The following is a 22736-nucleotide window of genomic DNA, read 5'->3' as shown; positions in this document are numbered from 1 at the left end:
GTAAGGAGCTGGACCAAAGGGAAAGGGCAGGACTGAGCCAAAAGGCTTGGATACATTTGCCTTTTGGTGCCACAGTCACCAAGAGCAGGAGCAGAAATAAGGGCACCCCAAGCACGTAGTCAGACACAAAGGCATATGTGTAGTAGCCTGTTTCCTCTGCCTCTACATGTAAAGACCTTTCTCCTGTAAAAATGAATGAAATCATAAGGTGCAGGTCAGGGGAGTAATACTAGGAAGTAAGCAAATGATTTAAGAGGATGTCATCTGAGATGGTGTCCATTTGTCCATAATATTGTATGATACAATCTCTGGTTCACTGAGACCAATTGAAAAGTTTGATAAACACTTGCTCTTAGATATTCGACAACAATATCTAATTGTCCTCTAATTACCAGTTATGAAGGCAAAGTCTCTCAGAAACTATTCCATGACTTAGAATAAGAAATTTACAGATTAGACAATACCTATTGGTCTGGGAAAAAAGCCATTTTCCAAGAGTGACTTTAAAATGAATGGCTAAAATAGGCTCTACTAGCATTTACATTACTGAGTCCAACTCCACTGGTAGCTCTGAAGCGCAAAGAGGCATTGTCAACGCCAGAGTGTTTGTGTGCAAAAGGGAACACCAGGGTCCCCGAGTGATTGGGCTTTTCCAGGTGATTGTCTGACTGAAGTGAGCACCAGTTTGAGTTATTATGACAAGAGGTCAACTTACTACCCTATTTATATCATGTACAGTTTTAGAAGAAACCTGGAAACCTTTATGCCAAAGGAAAAACCAGTGAGGGAATGTGATGTCTGGAATGGCCAGTGGAGGAGTTATTTTGGGACGATGGTCCTTTCAGACCTGCAATTGTCATGAGTCCCTGGAGGCTAGGCTTAAGCTCCACATGTCCACAAAAACCCATTGTGCTACCAGGTGAAGACAACTAGAATATCAGCTTTGTCCTAAATCCCATAAGAAGAACAACTAATGATGAGGATGCTCTATGCGCACATTATCACTAATACCTGGCAAAAGGATTTTGGTGTTTGAATCTGATGAGGCTCAAGCAGTGAACAATACTTCTTCCTAAAGTAAAAAGCCACAGATAACCATATCCAGAAAACTGGATATACCCATGCTTGCTATATTTTATCTATAGGAAAGAATTTATTGCCAAGTCTGTTCTTTTCCCGTTTTTCCTGGAAATGCAATCATATAGGCTCAGGATTAAAGAAAAAGGGGAAATAGCACGAAGTGATAACCTTCCTTTATCCTACCTTTGCTTGGTTTGGCTGGAGTGGAAAGAAAAGTTTTGTATTGATAACTATTCCAGAAAAGAGGAACAAACCAAGATTTTATGTCATCCTAACTTTGGGGAAGTAAGCGGCAGCAGAGGATTCATTGATCAGGACTTAAAAAACTTGTGCTAGTGGATGCAAGAAAGCTGAACAAACTTGCCCAGGATTCCCAGCAGCAGGGGAGGTGCAATCCACAGTGAAAAATAGGCTGAAGCATTGATAACTTCTTGCTACCCCTCAGTCATACTTTAGTTAAATTCAGAAGTAGTTCAGCAATGCAACTGTTCATAATCGATGTCACAAATACAAATCCAAGTAGAAGATAGATGGTGGCATTGAAAGTCAGAAGACCTGCATTCTCATCCTCGCTGCTCCCACTTTTATGATTCTGTTGAGAACGGTTAATCTCACTGCACGTTAGCTTTCTCATTTTAGGATAATGATAACTAAAATGTACTGAGCACCAACTTTGTGCTAGGTACCACGCTAAGTGCTTTACAAACATTCTGACTGAACGCTGACAATGACCTCATGAGGAGGATACTAGTATTAACACTTTATACATAAAGACAGTGATGCTTGGAAAGGTTACGTGCCTTTTCCTATAGAACACAGCCAGCAAGCGGTAGAAGTGAGTTCAAACAAGGTTATTTGATGTCAGAATCACACTCTTAGCTGCTAGGACCTAGTACCTTTAGACTACTTAATTTTCCATTTTTCTCCAGGGCTAAAGTTTAATGATTCTGAGTAAATTCCACTATTAACTAACACTTGTTTAGGAAGAAAGAAGGTAGAGGACAGGTATTAATCTGTATTAAGTGCCTCTGTGCCACCTGGTGCCAAGCGTTTAATTTATGTGAAGGCATTTAATCCATGTGAATTTATTTAATCCTGCAAAAAACACACAAGGCAGATTTTGCAGCAGAGATGGGTGCTGGACTGTCAAAGATTTGTCCTTTCTTTATATGCCATAGAGTTGTTGCTGAGAAGCCTGTCCAGCTAGAGACTATATTTTCTCTAGTCTATATGGAATTAGGTATAACTATGCAACTTGTTCTTATGGAATGTAAACAGCAGTAACGTTCACATTCCTGGCCAGGAAGCTGTGTACTTTCACCATCATGTCTTTCCTTATCATCAGCTGAATGACTAGGGCTCCTAGGACCCAGAGGAGGGCATAGCTACAGATGGAAGGAGTCTAGGTCCCTGAATGAGACTGTGAGAGGAAGGAAGGCCCCCGATGAGGAACACCCACATCAGACTGTGATGAGTGAGAGATAAGCTTCTATTCTGTTAAGCCACTGACAATTTGGGAATTAATTGTTGTAACAGCTAGCATTGCCCTATTACAGATATTTTGATCCTTGTTTATAAATTAAGAAAATGAAGCTTAGTCAGGTTAAGTAACTAGTTTAAAGTCAGACAAAATTTAGAAAGTGATATTATTGGGCATGGGGGATTGGTACTAAGCCAAGGGGATAATACATTTTGTGAGTGGTACGAGTTCCCATGAGGTAAGAGTGCAGGGTAGGGAACATACATTATTTTGAAACTAAATAAGGAGGCAACAGTTACAGAGGGTTTAAACTTGAAAAGAGTGAATGGAGATCATACACAATATCTGTAAATGGTCCCCTTTCTTTTGCTGATATATATTTACACCCTTCTCTGTCTCAAACTGTTTTAAAAATATATGTATATAAACAGAATTTGACTTTCTGTCATGACAAGCTATAAGCTTTCAGAACTTAAACTATGCTTTCAAAACTCCTGGTATTGCCTAAAAATGTTATGTGAGCTTTTGCAAATTCAGCACAAGTGTCCCAGGAAGGCATCCCACTCAAGTGAACAAAACTTCCCTCCAGCAGCACTCTGCAACTGTGGCCATCTTGGAAAACCTTAAGTAGGGTGGGAGTGGGAGTGATGGGGAGGAATGACTACACAGCTGACTCCCCATATTTGTTTTTACACCCACCAACTCTGCAAAGATTGTTCTGGAGTAAAATACAAGGGAGGCAGCTACAGATGTTGCCAATCAACAAATAATAAATATATAGAAAGACTATTTGAATTATAATGATAATATTGGCCAAATTTTTTGAATGGTTTCCAGAGACAGAATTTTTTCCACTCTAGAAGAGTCTGGGATTAGCCCAAGATCTCAGGAAGATCAGTGCATTGGGTTAAGCATCTCTAATCCACTGTATTTTCCAGAAAGCAACACGTCTCTGATAAATAGATACCAGAATGGACAAAGGAGAAGTTGTAGCAAGGTGATTAACAAGGGGAAATAAAAAGAACTTCAGGCCTATGATAAATTGGGGTGCAAGAAGTTGTATAAACCATCATTATGTATTTAAACCCCATGAAACAAAGACATATGGGTAAAAAGTTAATATGATCTAGTAGTACATTCAGGGGACTCTAGACTCCAATATTTATATCTCATTCTAGCTCAAAAATATTTATGTTACATAAGCAAAAAAAATATGTACTTTACTAAAATGTTCACTTTCAAACAACTTTGTCAGGTGAAAAGAAGTCAGTCAGTCTTGAGTTCTTCCTCCCACTGTTACTAGGTGCAACGATATTTGTAACAGAAATGTTGTGAATTATTTAAATATATTATAAACTTGCATTAAATAGCCCTCTTATAAAACCCTAAAATAATGACTCTCATATGTTGATCTGGGAATGATGCTAGGATGGAGCTATTAGTAGAGAAAGTCTGTATAAAAGAAATACAGGGAAAAATGATGATAAATAACAAAAACCCAAATGACTGAAAACCCAGGGTAAGCATGGAAATATAGGAATATCATGATGAAATCACTGTTTTGCTAGTGACAGGAGGAGTTTTTGAAAAACATATGTTCATTTACTTATTTCAATCCCCACCATCAGGTATCTTACTGTTCATTGATTGGATCTTTACAAAGGTTAAATTATCTCCGCATGGAGAACCAGCAGAGTCTTCATGTGCTGCACTTTCTGTGGAATTCCTATCAAATTAGCAACAATGGCCAGGCTGTATTCAAATCTTCCCTAGGAAGGGGCAGAGATAAGTGCTATAAAGTCACAGAAGACTGACCTTCATGAGACTTGGTTTTAAGTCTGCTCTATGAGGAATAAAGTCAATCCAATATTATCTATCTTGTGCTCAAGTATTGTATCAAAACAGGGAAGGAAGTGTGATTGGATGCCAGCAATGTATTGGGCCATCAGAATGTTTGAAAAACAGCTAGTCTAGTAATGGCTAGACTACTTTATGAATTTCAGTCAACAGTTTTAAGTGACATTTAAGAGAAGCTAAATTACTAAGTATTGATGATTCAAATGTATACATGGGTTAATGTAGAAAACACAGGAGATAAAGGAGAGACGTCAATTTCAAAAGAGAAGAAAATAATGATATTCTTTCCCACAAGACCATAGATTTATAAGAAAGATGATGGGCCATTTTTGACAACTAGCAATTTAATTTTAGGATTTCTGAAAAATAATTAATTTAAAATGTTGCTGGCTCTTGCAAAAATGTTTGAGTGAGGGGGAAGAGTGTCAGTGAAAGACCTGGTCGATTCAAGGTCTAAGAATACCAACTGGTAAAGAGGTGAAGTTTTAATTTACCACCTAAAACTGTACAAGCAAAACAAGCCTGAAAGAACTGATTCAGATTCATGTCAGAGGATCAAGGTCTCAAAAGTGCTGAAGAGAAGCATCAACTACTTCAATCTTCCAAGAGGTTGATAAACCAGAGTTGGCTCACCGTTATTCTGTGTACACCCAGCATCAGCTACAGGATTCCAAGGAATGTGAGTCTAATGTATAAAATGGCATCTTGCTAGCTAGAAAGGAGCCATCAGCTATCACCACAAACTCGACTGAAATGTGGGAATAGAAACATATAAGAGAGTCTTCAACAATGAAACTGCTCTTCTTGTCAGCCCAGGTATAGAATGAAGCTTATTTTAATCTAGATGGAATGTCCTTGATCTTCAAATGTTAGGTTTTCCTTATGTCCCAAGACAACTTGTAGCTTTTTAAATGGTGGATCATGACCCATGACTCAACGGTGAGTCTTGAAATAAATTTGGTGGGTTTGCAATCAGCATTTAAAAATAATGCAAAAATATAGAATAGAATAAAATATCAGAGAACATAGCACATGGTAATGAAACAAAACTTTTATGTATGTGTGTGTTCGAGGGTCATAACATAATACGTGGGGAGTTGAGGGTTGCAAAAAGTCCCTCTGCCCCTAAATCTCTTTTCTTCAGTTCCATCAAAGTGCCTGGAATTCAACAATAAACGATTTATTTCTCTACATTGTGAAGATGTGGGGGATTTCAAAAGCATCCAATTAAAGTATGATGCCTCTGGGAAGAATAAAGTCTTAGGTTTTATCAGCCAAGGCCAAGGTGGCTCTTCTGTGAGCAGAGGCCAAATGAATAGAACACAAGTTGGGCACTTTTGTGATAGGAAAGGCATGCTGAAAGAGTGACGGCAAGACCATGAGATCATCCTAGGATTTCACGTATTTCACCTGCAACCCTTTCTGTTAGCATCAATCAATGATTCCCACACAGGATACTCCAGTGCTTTTGGCTACCATAAAAATAAAAACGAATTATGAATATACACTTTTATGGCTCTTCAATTGTACTGGCTAGTATATTCATAGACATCGTGGATATAGGTCTTTCTTAGGACCTTTACTTTTCACACCAGTTACAAATTTCATGAGAATTCATAGTCAGTCCATCCTGGGTAGTGGGAAGGATCTCTAGGAACATTCAGATCAATGATCCTTAAACCTCATTAAACATAATGGGATGTTTTAAAAAAATATAGATGCCTGGGCCATACCCCCAGAGACTGTTTCAATTGGTATGGGAATGGGGTCCAGGAATTTTTCAATAGACCTCCTCAGTTGATTCTTTCATGGAGTTGGGTTTGAGAACTAACCAAATCCTACCATCCGATTCTTGAATCCACTCCATTATATCCTGAACAAGTGTTTTCTTTTATTGTTAAACAGCCATAATTTTAATGAAATTTTTACTTAAATTGAGCAGGAATCTGTCTCCCTTTAGAATCAAGCCTTTAGTCATTTTTTCTACTTTGCCTTTCCCAAGTCCCCCCAACCCTAATCAATGGATGATAGATCAACCCTCTCTCCCGTATGTCCACTCTCAGTATAAGCACACACAGGGAAACATAGCACAGGACATAGAACATAGTAACAGTGACACATTAAATGTTCATGGGCAATAATATTACTGTTGTGGTCATTATCTTTGTTACAACTAGGGATCAAAGAAAGATAATTATTAATAGCAAAATCACCAAAGCAATTTTACCAAGACAAATGTCAAGAACATACTACTTCACAAAGTTGTACAGTAAATGGTATGTATTGATAATCTGGAAGAAGGCAAGATGTTTGTTTGTGTATTTCACTGGCTTTTCACCTCCTACAGTGCCTTATAGACAAGAGAGTAACCAATACAAGGAAAGTGTTGCAGGTGTGGAGTCAAGGCAAAAAAAGCCCCTTTGTTCATATTTAAAACAATAGCATTCTGGGTTATGGAATAACTCTCCATTGACATCCAAAAGCTCCCCCAAAAAGTTAAGAATGTTTCCAATAATAACTCTTCTCAGAAGATTGAATGAGAATATGCAAAGTTTAGTCCATACAGAAGAAACAAAAGGGAAAAGGTAAATTGGAAAAAAATAACTACTGGGAATATATTCTCACCTCTCTCCCTACCCTACTGATAACCCTAACCTTTCTGTAACTCAGCTTATCCGCCCATAAAGCCGTGGAACTTCACCATACCTTATGAGATGTCTACGAGGATTAATACAATGTGACCCCAGGCTCTGTATCATGACTAGACTCCTGTGAACTCTTTATAAAAGATAATTATTTATCCTGTAGATTATGTTGCACTGAATTACGAGTTAAGTCAGATTTATCTGAACTCTAAAGTAAACAATAATAAAAATGACAATAGCACAGCCAGTTTTTTGTTGCTGTTATTTATGGAATACTTGTTGAAGTACCTAAGTCTTCCATTGTTATCTTCTTCCCTATTATTGCCCAGATTAGTAAATTAAATGGTGTTTTATGCATTATCTAAGCCTTATATCAAGTCTAATTTAATTATCATTGTCATGATTAATTGGGAAATTCACCTGTAACTCTTAACTGTCTTGCTTAGTAGTATAGACAAAAATGAAACAGCATAATCTAACAAATCGGAGTTTCAAAGAACTGCTAACCCTCCATCACTACTTTGCAGAGCTAAAAAGTCATACCTTCAACTAAGGAAGTAAGGAGGGTGACATTGGCTGCTTTCCGTCTTCCTGCTGGCAGGTTCAGGCCAAGCCTATCCAGTTTCTCTCTCAGGCAGCGGCCCCCATTCTTGGATTTTGCTCTGTCCAAAAACAAATAAAAACTAGGTTTTGAAAGTCCACATTCTGAGGAAAATGAGAAGACTTCACCACATGGGGAAATCGACATTGGACAGAAGACAGAAGGGCTGAGGCTGAGGAGTGTGATATCAGAATAGTTAGAAGACCCACAGTGCCAGAAAACAACTTTGTCTTACCTTCTCAAAATACCTCCCAGGAGTGAAGCGTTGAGGCATTCAGGTGGTGAGAGGCGCCTCTTCACCTCAGCAATGGTCACCTTGTATTTGGAAGTAGAACTGAGAAGGGACAATCGACCAGGGACAGAGCAAAACAAGTCTGTGGGGTTGACCACACAGGTGCCACCTTTAGAGGAAGAGGAATATTATATATCAGTCACAGTGAGAGTAGATACTGCATGAAAGACAGTTAATATCAAGGCATGACCCAGGACTTGGGAATGCATGGCACCCTGTTCCTTACAGATATGTCACCTGGATCAGCTCAGAAAGCCACTTGGAAGATGTTCTTTCAAATAATACTCAAGACTTTGTCTTTCAAATATCATACAGAAAATGTTTCTGAGGGTATGATTTTGATTTTGGTGAAAATTAGCATCATTTGGAGTGTCAGCTGGCCCACCAGTGTTAATTTTGATATAACGCACACCAAGAAACACTTCAATTAATGAAAAACCCCAAACTCCACCTGTTAAGTCTGCAAAAGGCAGGTATTATTTACGCATGGCTGTGTGTGTGTATGTGGGTGTGTGTGTGTGTGCACATATACACAATGGTTGGATATTTTTTTATCCATGATTTACTATATAAACAAAAGTTTTAAAAGTTCTTTTCCAAAATGTTTGAGAACTGCCATCTCCTTTCCCTCATCCACCTACCAACTATAGGCACCAGAGTCACTCACTCGCCAGGTACCGCTAAAAACTATTTGCCCATTGCCAGAAACTTCCAACCCATTTGGATGGATGATAGGTCAAATCACTCTACCACATGTCAACCTTCAGGGTCAGCACACCCAGTCAAACACAGCACAAACCTTAGAACACAATAGCAGCAATACATTAAATGTTAGCGGCCATTAATATTCATGTGATTGTTACTACCATTATTACTATTAGGGAACAAGGCAAAGATAACTGCTAATAGAAAAATCACCAAAGCAATTTTGCCATGCTGGGGCTTCTGGAGCAGAAGCCTTCTGTGTCCAAGGTCCAGAAAGCTCCTTGAGCTTTGCTCTCCTCCAGGAACAACAGAGTACATTCCCTAACCTCAGGCAGCTGAAGTAGACTTAAAGCCCCAAGGTGATCATCGGTGGGGAGAGTTTCCTGCTGCCCAATCCTCCCTTACTGCAAAAATCGTGAGCCAATGTCCACACTGCTAACATGGTGGCCGTCATAGCCCCAGGATCAAGGCTGCCTTCCTGTGCACTGAGCCATCAATCTGAGGGCAGAGCTTTTAAGATTCACTGGTAAGTTCAAATTCAAAGCTTGCTTTTCTGAGCATACATTTGATTTCTTCAGTTATGGATGATCTTAAGACCCATTTCCAGAAAATGGTAAAGTTCTATGAGGGAATAGAGAAACAAGTAGGTGAAGGAAGAAAAATGGGAAGGAGAGTGCTCTCCAAGATCTTTTTACTCAAATGGTGGTCCTCAACTGGAAGGATTGGCATCTCATAGGAGCTTGTTAAAAATGCAGAATCTCAGGTCTAACCCAGACCTTCTGAGTCAGAATCTGCTTTTTTTTTTTTTTTTTTTGCTGAGAAAGAGTCACCGTGAGCTAACATCTGTTGCCAATCCTCTTTTTTTTTCTCCACTTGAGAAAGACCAGCCCTGAGCTAACATCTGTGCCAATCTTCCCCTATTTCATATGTGGGACACCTCCACAGCATGGCTAGTGAATGGAGTAGGTGTGAACCCAGAATCCAAACCCACGAACTTGGGCTGCCCATGCAGAGCACGTGGAACTTTAACCACTTGGCCACAGGGCTGGGCCCCAGAATCTGCATTTTAACAAGACCCTCTGGTGGCTCATGTGTGCATTAAAGTTTGAGGAATACTGGTCTTGGACTCACCACTGGCCTCCCACATAGCTCTTCTCTTCCTTTACTGAGCAGTTCAGTTGGAATGTTCTATCAGTGGAGTCTTTGGCACACCTACTCAGGTGTATTCTCTGGGCACTGTGGCTAAGGAACCTGAGAGGATGTTTAACAAGGCCAAGGAGAACATGCCAGCAAGGTGGCTGAGTGGTGAAATTTCCACATGATCTTCTTCGGTAGCCCAGGGTTCACAGGTTGGGATCCCAGGTGCAGACCTACTCCACTCATCCAGCCATACTGTGGCAGCGACCCACATATAAAGCAGAGGAAGACTGGCACAGATGTTAGCTCAGGGCTAATCTTCCTCAAGCAAAAGAAAGAGGAGGATTGGCAATGGATGTTAGCTCAGGGTGAATCTTCCTCTCACACACACATACACACAAAAAGGCAAAGGAGTCCTGGACCTCGGTGGAGAGAACAGGCTAACTGTGTCCCACTCTTAAAGTGTTTCTACACCTGTATTTTCTGGAATCCCTCCAGGTTGTCTTACGGTCATCCAAGTTTCTCCTGAAAGTGCTGGGAAAAAGGTCTTTCTCCCTAAGCATTCTGAGGCTGGTGATCACCCCCAAATGCTCCTCACAAAGCAGAAGAGAAGACGTTGAGAACCTCAGAGTACCCAGCCCTCTCCAGGCTAGAAGACTGGTCCTGTACACTTGGCCAAATCCCCAGCGCTAGTGCCTGGAAACTTGTCTTCAGTCTGAAACCTGAGAGGTCATAATCTCAATTGTCAAACTGAAATCCTTTTCTTGGCATGAAACTTGTGGCCAACATAATGGAAACCATGCAAACGCTGCCTCAGGAGCTGGAAACACAAATTCACTTGTGCTTCCCCACTCGCATTCTCAGAGAGAATTTTAAAACTAATAATAATGATAATATTAGTTTTTCCAGATTTCTGGGCTCAAAACTACTGTTGTACTTTTGTTGATCGTCTCATTTTATACCTATAGACACAAAATACTTTTAAAAAATAAACTCAAGTGATTTCTCAAAAGTTGAGATGAATAGGAAAGTAAGCTATATATCAATGAATCTGGGTTTTAGTGTCATATTTAGTGTCATATGACGCTGATAACGTCAGGATTTAGGTCATTGTGAGGTCATCTGAAGAAAGAATATTAAGAAAAGAAATCATAACATCTATATTCAAAATTCACACAGCCCTCTCCTGAAAATGGGCCTCCACCCACCGTCACTATGAATCATAAGCAAATTTATATTCTTACATAAACCCCCTTCTCCTGCACACTAGCTAGTACACAAACAAGGACACAAGGAATCTCACCCAAGGGATCTCAAGATTATCATGAGTGAGAGAAGAGTGTTTGTTATGTGTTGTTTTCCTAGCTCCTGAGGGAAAGGACAGGATTTTAGACCTCTCCTGTGTTTACTAATCTGTAGTGGGTAGAAACCTAATTTAGGGGGATGCAGAAGATTATAATTTTTATAAAAGGAGTAAAATCAGGCTTTCTCCAATTGGAAAACCACCTCCTTTTGGCAAAGTGAACCCCATGTGCTGAAAATCAGCTGCTCCCAGGAAATCACTGGGTCTGCTGCCTAGCCAAGTGCTAACTCCCTGTGCCCCTGGTCTTTCTCTCCTGCATCCAGGTTGGGCTTCTGGCTTATGCTCAAATAAGCATTTATTAGGTAAAGTACACAGGCTGCATATTAAGAGTATGCTTTATGCACACACAAATTGCCTGGAGGATTTATTTTGTATTCAGGATTAGCCATCAACTCAAGAGTCTTTTATTTTTTATGTCACAGCATCTTTAAAGGGAATTTCTGTTGCTTTGATACTTGGCATTGCTGCAGCCTTGGGGAACTCTCTCGTCCTGGCTAAAGATTTGGCAACTTGTAGAGTTTACAGCAGCATGGGGAAGCTGATATCTTTCTTCACAGTGGTTTATTTTTTAGGGAGGAAGAAAAGAGTAATAGGTCAACATAACCAGAGTACTGTATTTGGAATGAAGATTCCGAGGAGGTGGGGTGTCTTTACAGGGATCCAGAATACAGATGGCAACGATGAGAGTTCAAGGAAGGAAAGTCATGAAAGAGTCAACCAGTACTCATCCCCATGTTACTAGTTGAAGTTCCTCGTGGTGCCTGTGTTGCATGTCAGCTCTTATTGAAATTATGCAACATCCATCCTACATCCAGCACTTGGGTTAGGGGTGACTTTGGTGCCACAGCCAGGACACTCATGCAGAACTTCTCTAGAGTATATCCCTTTTCCATTCGGAGTGCACTGAAGCAATACTTCCAGGGAGGTCACTATTTTTAAAATTGAAATTTGGAGATAGGGCTTCCTATTTCCAGTGATGTAGCAAACTCAGGTAGGTAGCTATAGTAACAGCATAAGAAATCAGGCACTAATCTACTCAAGGTCACTTGTCTAGGACATGGCTATCAGAAAAGGGATAACTTTGCCATAGTGACAGGAAAAAGTCAGCCAAAGACTTAGAGTGTGTGGGACAAAACCAGGCACAATACATAGATGCCGATCCTCCTGCTGCCAGACCTTGTTAGACCCCATGCAGCCAGAAGCAGATCAGGTTGGGACCGTCCCTTTCTTGGTGTGGTTGTCTGAAGACAGGTCTGGAGGAGCGGAACGATCACTGGGCTACAAGCAGAGGTTGGCCGACTAGCGACCCAAGCGACCTTAGGTGAGTAACTAGTCTGTCCGTCTGAAAAATGGAGATGTTCATACCTGCTCTACTCATTTCCCAACTTGCGAGGAGATGCAACGGGAAATGAACGCACCCATGCTCAGCATCCTGAGTAAAGGCCACAAACCCCACCGTTGTGTTGAGCAACCACTAAGTCGCGAGGTGCGAGCTAGGCAGCGCGACAAGACCCCCATCCACCTTTTGCGCCACTACCAGATGGGAAAGCCGATGCCTGGGCGCGCTTTTCCTCTTCTCATCCCAGGCAATTAGGGCAGAGGAAACAGCCGCAGTTGTCTCCAAGGAACTGAGGCTCCCCTGGCGCCCCCAAATCTGCCTCTAAGCCACGCGCCCCATTTGGGTGCCCCCTACTCTAAGAAGAGAGCGAGCGATGGCTAGAGGCCCTGCGCGCTCTCCAGGTGCGATCAATTCTTCCCGGCGGCCTCCGGGCGCGGGACCGGAGCGCGCAGCCTCTCAAAGCCTCAGTGCCGCCCCACTCGCCGCCGCTTCGGTGTTGACATAATTAGACCAAATCTTGAGAGCAAAATAAATGTTCTGTTCGCCTTACAGCCAAACAGATGTTTACAATTCAAATGAAAGAAATACAAACGGCAGGGATTTTTTTCTCCCGTTCTTCATCTCCAGTGATAGCTCGTTTTTTTTTTTGTTTTTTTTTTCCTGACACATTAAAAATGTGTAAGCGATTACAGGAGTTTCCTGTCCCTGTTTTTCTGCGGGTGCATTTCTGCGAGGTACGCGTCTAATCCGGGTGGGGCAGGATCATTCTCGACCGCTTCCTCTCTACCCTCTCCCTTCTCAATCTCAATCCTCCCTTGTAATCCCCTACCCCCAAGGCAGCAGATAGTAATTGTAATTAAACAGCAAAGGGATACGGGCTTAATTGCATTCAAATAGGCCTCAGATGACGTATCAGCAGCGAATTGCGCTGTTTAGGGGAAGGATATACGATTGCAGGTATAACCGGATTACCAGGTCTGACTGAATGCGCTCCTTCCGGTGGAGATTCCAGGCAGAACAAAAGAAAGGGAGGTCTGCACCGGGACACGTACTGGTTTAATGTGGCGGTGGGTGTGAAATGGTGTGTGTGTGTGTGTGGATTAATTCCCATTTCCCAATGCAGAGAGCGCTTTGGCTTTTGGTGATTTTCAAAGCAATAAAGAAAAGCAGCTCCCCCTCCCCCGCAAAAGATTTCCAACAAACCATGCCTCCACATCCTTTGGTATATGAATTTTGATTCAGATAAAGGAGGTTGAATTCCGAATCTGCAGCATCTGTATTTGGGGACTAACGAGGCAGGCAAGGCTCCAGGTATATTTCTGGCTCTAGTTTCACAATGCCATAGAGATGAGTTTTGACGATTCGAGTGAAGAGATGGTTCCTGGGGCTCTGACAAAAGAAGAGGAACAAGGCTTCCCACCCGCCTCCAATCTTACTCCTCCCAGGAGCTGCTGAAGGAGCCAAAGGCTCTCTCTACCCCGAGTTCCAAAGCCTCAGGGCCTTCTCGCAACCTGAAGCAGCAGAGAAAAGCTCATCCACCTGCCCAAGCAGCCTGTGGGCAGCCGTGAGGGCTGCAGAAAGGAAGAGCGATCAGGTCCATCCACCCTGTTATTGGCAGAATGGGCGATTGATGCTAAAGCTCCCTTTCACGGAAGTTTTTTTTTTTTTTTTTTGTGAAATTAAATCAGATCTGACAATGTTTGTACCGCAGCGTAAATGCCTCCGCCTTGGCGTGCCAGTCACCTTTAAGCGATCTGACAAACTACAGCTCTCTTAAAACGTGCAGAGTTCAGATCATATTAATTCCCCAAAAATGTTTTGATTCAAAGTAGTTTGTATTTTGTGTAGCCACGGGCAATCCAGAAAGCGCTCCTGCCAGCCCGTGGCCGGGTCCGCTCCCTCTCCGCGTGGCCCAGAGGCTATGGCGGTATTTAAGCTTGTGAAATTAGCCTGGGGCTGCAAGGCAGAGTGATCACAAAGCGAAACAAGGGCGCTTCCCCTCTTCACTTTTTTCATTTTTTTCTTTCTTCCTTTTTTTTTTTTTCAGTTTGCCATCCCGATTTTACAAAAAAGACCAGGGCCAAAATGTCACTTTCCACCCAAATATGGAAAAGCTGGGTCTTCTCATCTCACCTTCATCCTCTTCTGAAAGCCACAGCCCCCTACCCTATTGAACCCCTACCCCTGCGATTCCAATCCGGATCCGCTCGTTATTAGCTTCATCATCATCGTCGTCGTCGTCATCGACATCGTTCTCCCACTATTGAATTCTCAGAGCTAGAAATGAAAGGGACCAGCGCCTGACAAAGGGGAGGGGGCCATGAGGGAGCCTCAGAAGATTCATGGGGAAAAGAAGAGTGGGTTTTCCTTTCTTTTTTAATGATTAAAAACACAGACGACTCCTGTAAATAGAAGCCTCATTTCTTCAAGAGACGCCTTTTGAAACCCAGTATCTGAATATTCAACGAAGGCAAAGCTCCACTCTGTACGTACAACATTAATATGATCTCTGCAGAATTTGTTACTCAGAAATATTAACATATCAAAGCCGACGCCGGAGGCGAGAGAAGCTATCGATACCCGAGCACAGGGTAAAGTAAAGATTATTGGTTCTGATGGTTGGAGTGGCGGAGCTGCGGGCAAAATCGCGCACACCATTAACCGAGAGTGAGCGCGCAGGGAGCTGCACCTTGGAGGCGGTGGCAAATATTTTATCTAGGTGGTAATTACCTCGCCGCTGCCCCTCTTCCGCGCTTTCTTTGGCTACCGTACGGCCTTCATTATAGGCAAAAACAGTATAACTGCCTCTTACCAAAGTGAGTCAGGGAGGTGGTATTTTGTTCTTTGCCAACAGCAGTGGCCAAATTTAAAGAACTGAGACTCCCCTCCCCGCCCCCGCCCACACACACACACCACTGCGAACCAAGACAGCCTCTCCCGGTTGAATTCGGGGCACTTAGTGATCTGTCTTCCAGAAGAGCATTCAGGGGTCTCTGGAAGTGCAATCTATTTTTTCCCTCCCACAGTAAATTCTGGAAATCATTAGAGATGTAAGAGCTTAGCAGGAGAAGGAAAATGGCAAAAAGTTGTGCTTTTCAAGAAATGATGTTTCATGTGGAAAGTCAACTGTAAGGCATGGATTAGAAGAGAAACAGACATTCGCACCTAATATGGCGATATGGCAGAGCGCTAGAGTTAATGTCCTCCCGATTTTTGATGAACAACGGTGACATGAGCTACTGATATTAGGAATCCTGTGCACTACCGTAGTAACAATCGAGAAAAGAGGTTTCCTTAGCGTTTCTTCAAAAACGGGGAGTCCTGAGATGAGCGGCTGGGCGACTCCCGCAGGATATACACTACCTTTTAATGCAAGACTTTTGCTACCCATTTGTAAATTGTCATAAACATGTACCGTTTTAGAGTAAACAGACACACACAGACACACACCCTGGGCTCCCGGCTCAACCAAGTTAATTGGCCTTTCTCTAAGACACGTGGCAATAGAATAAACTCAGCAGCTAAATTCTAAATTCCTTTGCGGGGGGTGGGGGGAGGAGTAGGGTTTAGTCACACAATACAGACATAAACCCTAAATTACCTTTCCTTTCTCTTTGGAGCCATGTTATTCTCCTAAAAGATCAATATTTGGTTTACAATAGATTTGGCGCTGATTTTTAGATGAAACGAAGTGGCACCGAATTCTACAAGAACAATAAAACATTGCCTAAGGAGGACCATTTCTGTGGCTCTGATAGGATAGGACCGCAGTTCTCATCTAGTAGTTACCCAAGAGCGTTGGCCTTTCTTGGGAGGATGGTGAGGAGGTGTCTCTTAAATCTCTCTCCGAAAATTCGACTCATTACACAGCCGCCTTCCTTCCAGCTCCCGCCCTCGGCCTCGAATAATTCCCACCCTCTGTCAGCTATTGTACGATCTAATGCAGTTTCCAGCGTTTGAGAAGGTGATCTTGGAGCGAGCGCGGAACTGAACGTAAAGACCGCAGTAGCGCGAGCCGGGCTCTGGGAGGAGCCGGCTTCGGGCGCTAATTAGTGGCGCTGTCCTTCAGCACCACCGACGTCTGCGTGCACCCTGAGTGCTCGGCCTCACCTCTCGCGTGACCACCCCAACAGACCCAGATCAGCGCATCTGACCCGGCCCCTCTTTCACTGTGTATGAAACCCCTCCCCACAACAGTATGTATACTTTATTTCAGTTTTCACTAGCCTTGGGCCTATTTCATGCCATTTCAATATGGCTGAGTATTATTGGCCTGACAAGTGTAATATTGCTCTTTTAAAAGCAACACAAGTAGTTAAAAAAAAAAAAAAAGTTTCAAATCTCCGTGGAGTGAAACAACAGAGGTGGAAAGCTATTTGACATTTAATGGAAGTTCCAAGTCTCCACTATGACAATAGTCCGTTCCGAAAGCACTCTGTTTTCTTTCCTTCTTTTAATGGAGTTTCACTTTGGACTTCGGGTTGCAAAATTTGTAGTTTAAACATGAAAGAATACACCGTTTTCTATCAATGCATTTCTTTTTTGGGAAAATCACTGGAATCTTTCAACAAGCTTTGAAAGTTATGGAAGGACATTTATTTGGTGCCATCAGAAATGACCCAGTATTTAGTGGTTCAGTTACTAAAGATGACTGAGGCCCTGGAGCTGGAATTAGTCCTGGTGAATAGGCCATATCTTATTAATTCGTATGAAGTTGGGATAACAGCTGGTCCCCCTTGCCTTGTGTGTTCCTTGGGTTACTCAGCTTGCTAGGAAAATAAGCTTCAGAGGCTCTGGGTACAGTTAAGTGGGGAAGCCAGCAAAATCTGCACTGCCTTGAGGCCCTTAAAATGTCGTAGTTCAAAACCTTTTGTCAGAATAGAACATCTGAGATGCAGCCCCCTTCAGTGTCTGAGCTGAAATCAACAGCTCTCAACTCTTTCCTTCCCCCCACCTTCCAGTTCCATGGGTAACTCTGGATTCAGATGTTTTCCTCAACAGATGGGAACAAGAAAGCTTTATCCGGTACAGTTAACACCACCTCCTCCTCCCACCCTCCCTTAAAGAAAGAAATGTTCTGGACACTTAAAAAAATAAGGGCAGCTACAATATTGGTGTTTCATTAGCTTTCCCTGAAGCATCAACGAATGTAGCCTTTCACAGACTCCTTCAAAGCCTCAAGCTAACACCATCACCTCAAACACCCAGGCTGTGGCTGGCACATTTAGGGCTAAAAGAGACCAGAAATTCTGCTCGAGGATGTGCTGATGGGGGAGGGGATGTGAGAAAAATTTCTTTCTTTCTTTTCTTTCTTTCTTTCTTTTTTTTTTTTTGCCTCTAACTTTGATTCTGTCACTGTTCCATGATGAACAGCAAATCTCTTCTATCACAGGTCTTTTGGGCACAGTCTGTGATCAAGCCTCGGTGGAGAAAGGGAAACTTTTTAATGTGGGTATGTCTGTGTGGGATAGGAGTAATCGACCAAGGGTAATTATTTTCTTAGTCGTCAGACAAGGGATCTGATGTTTAAAAGCACCACCAGATCTTCAAAACAAAGTAACACATGAGAGAAGAATGTTTAGTTTTAACATGTTGTTACTTACCTCTTCTTATCACTCCACCTTGGCCATTGAGAACAAGCCCACACTGAGCTTCCACGGAGCCCTTAATAAAAGAAAAAGAAATAAAATCACTCAAATAGATGTTAATAGGTACGACAACATGAGTTAAGTCTTTCAATCTGCCCCATCCCTGAGCCCCATATCCCCATAATCCCATAGTAGACATTTAAAAGCAACATTGAGCTGGAGCAAGTTTGGCACCACACATGATTTTAAGGAAAAAAATTGCCAGAAAACCTACAATCTAAAAGTTGTATAAATCTTAAGGTATGCATTTTACAGCACCATACAATATTGCACTTCAAAGTGCCTGAGTACCTTTCATCTTGGCATAAGAGAATGAGAAGCCCTTTGAGTCCCATCAAGGCACATAGGATATATACAGACAATTTCCATGGCACTTTCTGCGTGGAGCAAATTACACCAAAAGTGTCAGGTCTGGCGCTGTAGGTTTCTTTGGAGCTCGGATGGAGGAGCCATTTCAAGTGCAGAATTCAAGACATCTTATGAGGGCTCTGCTCTACCCCAGATGTAGGAGCATCCTATAATGCTACCCAAAATGTGTCTTATAGAGGAAACACCTTCAGGTTCTCTCATGGTAGATCTTCAGGCACCTAATGGATTGAGGGATCATTTGAACTAGCAAAGAGGAAAGAGTTGCTGAGTTTTGATTAAGAAAAATAAAAATTTCTCTCTCTCTGTCTTTTTTTTCCCCTGAGTCGAAATGTGTTAAAGGCTCATTTTCCTTTACAAACAAACGAGGTATTGGACATGAAAGAGGCCTTGAAGGGTGTTAACCTACCCAACAGCCCGTGAAGAGTTAAGTAAATGCGGAGAGAGTCGGTGCATAATAAAAACCCACTTTACAAAACAACCTTTACAGCCCTGGCTCCCTTTCGCTTCCCCATTTTCACCATATTGAGGCAGGCCTGCAAGACCCCCCTTTTCAACCTACTCACGCGCTCTTTCTTATTTTAAATGTTCTGCCTTAAAGTGATTATCAAATCAATATGAAAAAAAAAACTTGGAGACTGAGCATAAATTAAAGCGGTGATGGGAAAAGGTGTGACAGTTTCCTTTGTTGGCCATAGCAAATCTTTTTAGGGGACTCAAAGATGGAACTGAAGCCACAAGACTGTTTGCATCTGTTAGGCAGACTTAGACCGCCCTCCAAACCATTGGACTTTCACTTAAAATTCTGTGCAGGGAAAAGTATATTTACATTTGTTGCATTTGAAATGAGGCATATGCTGATGAATGTTTTAAAAAGGGAGAAATAAAAGGAGAGAGACGGGTTTCTCCCACACATCCCCTCCCCATTTCTCTTTTTAAAAGTAGCTATGACTTTTTTTCTCTTTCTTTTTCATTCTGCCAACTACATCCAGGAGGAGTGGAAGAAAATAACTTGCCAGATTTACAACTTGCTTCATACATATATATGTATATCATATACAATGATATATACATATATAGTTATGTCTGGATCTGTGAATATACCATATACTATACTCTTTGATTTCTTCTAGTATCTTGGAGTGTTTCTCTCAGTATGAATATTCCCTTAGTACGAGTAATAAACGGGAAAAAGGAGGTTAAGAATATAAAAAGGACATGGGCTGACAAAAAGGTTTCAAAATATCTGAAATGTACAAGGTCAAGAGCCTCAAAGCTCTCCAAGGAAGTGAACTTCTTTCCCTCTCACTCTTTGGCGCACCGTTAAGATGTTTATTTTCTTAGAAGAAACAAATCTTGGTCTCTTCACTTAACAAACTTTTCCCCCTCATAAGTAAAACATGTTGTCTGGTCGGATGACATTGCATAAATGACCAGTTGAATGGCACTAAGTCGAAAATTGGATAAACTACGGTGTTCTTTTGCACGGGATTCGCTCTTTGTCTGGTGCTTGCAAATGTTCTAATCCCCTCTTTTGAAAAATGCCCGGCTTTGTGCCTAGCACAGAAAAAAAATTTGTACAGATACAAAAAAATCAGCAGCAGACGCGGCTATTAAAAGGAGTAAATAGGTTTTAGTTGAGCTAAGCATTGAATGGCAGATTTTTTTTCCTCTTGAGACATAAGGGGATCCTTGTGAAAAATGTAAAAATGCCCTGAGCGTATAAAATTATTTCGTGAATATAAATGTAGAAAGTCAAGGTTTATGGAGCCAAATTTTTTTTCTTGTGTGCCGATCTCTCGGCTACGGCTCTTTGTTAGGACTGTAAGGGCTTTCACTTTAATTTTAAAATAATCCCTTGCTCGGAGGTAAATGAGGGGGAAAGATTTTCTGTGCGCAACGAGGGATCTCTTACGTCTCCAACTTGTGCTCCGCGAGTATCTCCCCTGTCGTTGTGGAGACCGTGGGGAGGGTGGCCAGCTTTGTGCGGAATGAAAAAGTAGGGATTCGCAGGTAAAGCTGCACTTTCAGCCAAAAGAAGCTGCAAATTCCCATCTTCTGTGTTCTTTTTTGGACATCTGTGGGTTTATTTGTTTGAAATGTGCCTGTGACAATATGTTTTCATAATTGTAAATTCTATTGTTGCAAAGAATATGCAAAACGCATCAAGAAAGAAAGTGGGAGAAAGAGATCTGGTTGAATGTTGGCCTCCACAGTATCTGAATTTCTTTCGTTTTTTATCTTTCCTTCCTGCCTGCCTTTCTCTCTCTCTCTTTCTTTCTTTCTCTAGCTCTCACTTTCATGTTCCTCTCCATTCCTTTTCTCCTTTCTCTCTCCCTTCCTATTTATTTTCTTTCCCTCTCTCTCTCCCTTTACTTCTTCATTTCCTTCTTTTTAAGGAGTTGCATCTTATGTAAAAGTTAATGGCCTGGAGAGGAAAAATAAAGTTGTGAATCATCCACCTGGGCGGCGGGATTGGGCGCTCCTCAGGCGGAGAGAATTAGGATCAACCCCACAGACTGGCAAAGTGCATTGTGCATATTCTTTCACTGGGGTAAATTTTTGAGGATTCCATTTGCGATTCTTTCCACAGCAATTTAGTTATATTTGGTGAAACTTTTCTCAGAGCTCAGGGTCCCAACAATGTCCAGAGAACAAAGCAGCCCCCCAGTTTATAGTAAGCTTCCTACAAGCTCAGTCTGGGGCAAACGCCTGGGACACGCGGGGAGATACAGAAAAGCACCGAGACTGAGGGTGCGATTGGTCATCAACTTATCGGGTCTTACTCTGAGTCCAGTTGGCTCAACCCCAGCTTCCTTGATCTCCCCCACCCCATCCCCTCAGGGACAGAAACGTGGATTCACAAAAGACGTCTGTGCAGACCGACCGAAAGTGGGGGCCCGAAACTAGCCGGACTCCCGAGCGTCCAGGTGAAATGCCTTGATCCAATGAGAGGGAGAGAATGGCACACGCCTCCTCTAATTGTTTTGATAACTTTCCATAAGTGGTGTGTGTGTGTGTGTATGTGTGTGTATGCGTGTGTGTGTGTGTGTGTGAGAGAGAGAGAGAGAGAGAGTGGAGACGGCTTACACTCAGAGCACTAACGGAGCGGGAGGGGGAGGGCGAAGAGGGGAGGGCGCAGACAAATTCGCTGCATGCTTATTTACCTGCAAGTCGTCTGCTCCCGCGGCGGCCAGCCCCAGGCTGGGCCCTGGCAGGAGTCTTTGATCTGGGTGCATTCCATACTGAGAGCCATGGCTCATGAGGGACAGGTCGTGGCGGCGGTAGGCATCGAGGCAGCCCAGCTCCCGCCTCTGCTCGTCCAGGCAGGACGACTTGAGCGCCCGCGCATTGTGCAGGTTAATAAAGTCGGTGGGCTCCCCGTGGTGGATCTGCTGGTAGTACTGTTGCGAGTGGTGGAGCGAGTTCAGAGAGTAGGCGTCGGGGGTGACGGCCGGGTGGCTGTGCTGAAACTCGTAATGGAAGGACTGGTGGTGGAGCGGGGTGTACTGGTGGTTAGTGGAGAAGTAGGGGGACGCAAACTCGGTGCCGGTGGTGGAGTAAGTTAAAGGAGAGGAGGAGGAATAGGCGACAGTGGAATTGGCTACGGACTCCAGACAGCCAAGCTGCATCAAACGGTAGCTGTTTGATCCGTCGTGACGTATCTGGAAGGAAGAGGGGGAAAAGGGAGAGCAGAAAAACTTGAGGTTTGTCATTTTGCAACCAAGGCGCCGCTCTTCCGGAGCCAGGCGCTTTCTCGGGCTCTCCAAGGAGAGCGAGAGCGCAGGGCTCGGGCCGAGCGGCAACCGGGGCTCGGCGCCTTTGCCAGAAAGCCTCTTCGAGCAGGCGAACTGGGGGTGGGCGGCCTCGTCCTCGCAGTCAAGAGAGCGGAAAAAAAAATCCCCCACCCTATATAGGTGCGGGTGACACCACACACACACACACACACACACACAGCCCCTGCCCAACTTGCGCAAGAAGCTGGGAGTTGGGAGCCAGGTTTGCGTCTGACTCCGGGGCCGCGGGGAGCAGGAGAGAGTCCACACGCACAGAGCGCGGGCCCGCGCCTGGCCACTGCCACCAGATCCCAGCACCGAGGTGCCGCGGCGGTCCCTGCTGAGATGTTCCTCCAGAGCTGCTCAAAATCATGGTCCAGATATTTAAAAATCCAGTCTGTGTAAATCGTTCAACTTGCTCATTTTGTTAACTATTAGGGGCAAGGA

At 43.0% G+C, this 22736-nt stretch overlaps 1 protein-coding gene across 1 annotated transcript in view; it reads right to left on the bottom strand.

Annotated features, from left to right (window-relative positions):
- TFAP2D (transcription factor AP-2 delta) overlaps positions 1-22306 on the bottom strand; it is a 55640-nt gene extending 33334 nt beyond the window's left edge. Inside the window, exons 1-4 of the mRNA XM_001502872.5 lie at positions 21681-22306; positions 18103-18163; positions 7899-8064; positions 7606-7724 (exon numbers count right to left, since the gene is read on the bottom strand). Of these exons, the coding sequence (XP_001502922.3) occupies positions 7606-7724; positions 7899-8064; positions 18103-18163; positions 21681-22229 (895 nt within the window). The 5' untranslated portion in view covers positions 22230-22306. The remainder of the gene's footprint in view (positions 1-7605; positions 7725-7898; positions 8065-18102; positions 18164-21680) is intronic.
- Positions 22307-22736: the final 430 nt, after the last annotated feature.

Source organism: Equus caballus, chromosome 20 (assembly GCF_041296265.1).
Source record: "Equus caballus isolate H_3958 breed thoroughbred chromosome 20, TB-T2T, whole genome shotgun sequence".
Taxonomy (NCBI): Eukaryota; Metazoa; Chordata; class Mammalia; order Perissodactyla; family Equidae; genus Equus; species Equus caballus.
The sequence above is the reverse complement of the archived record's forward strand: the minus strand, read 5'-3'. Positions and strand labels throughout refer to the sequence as shown.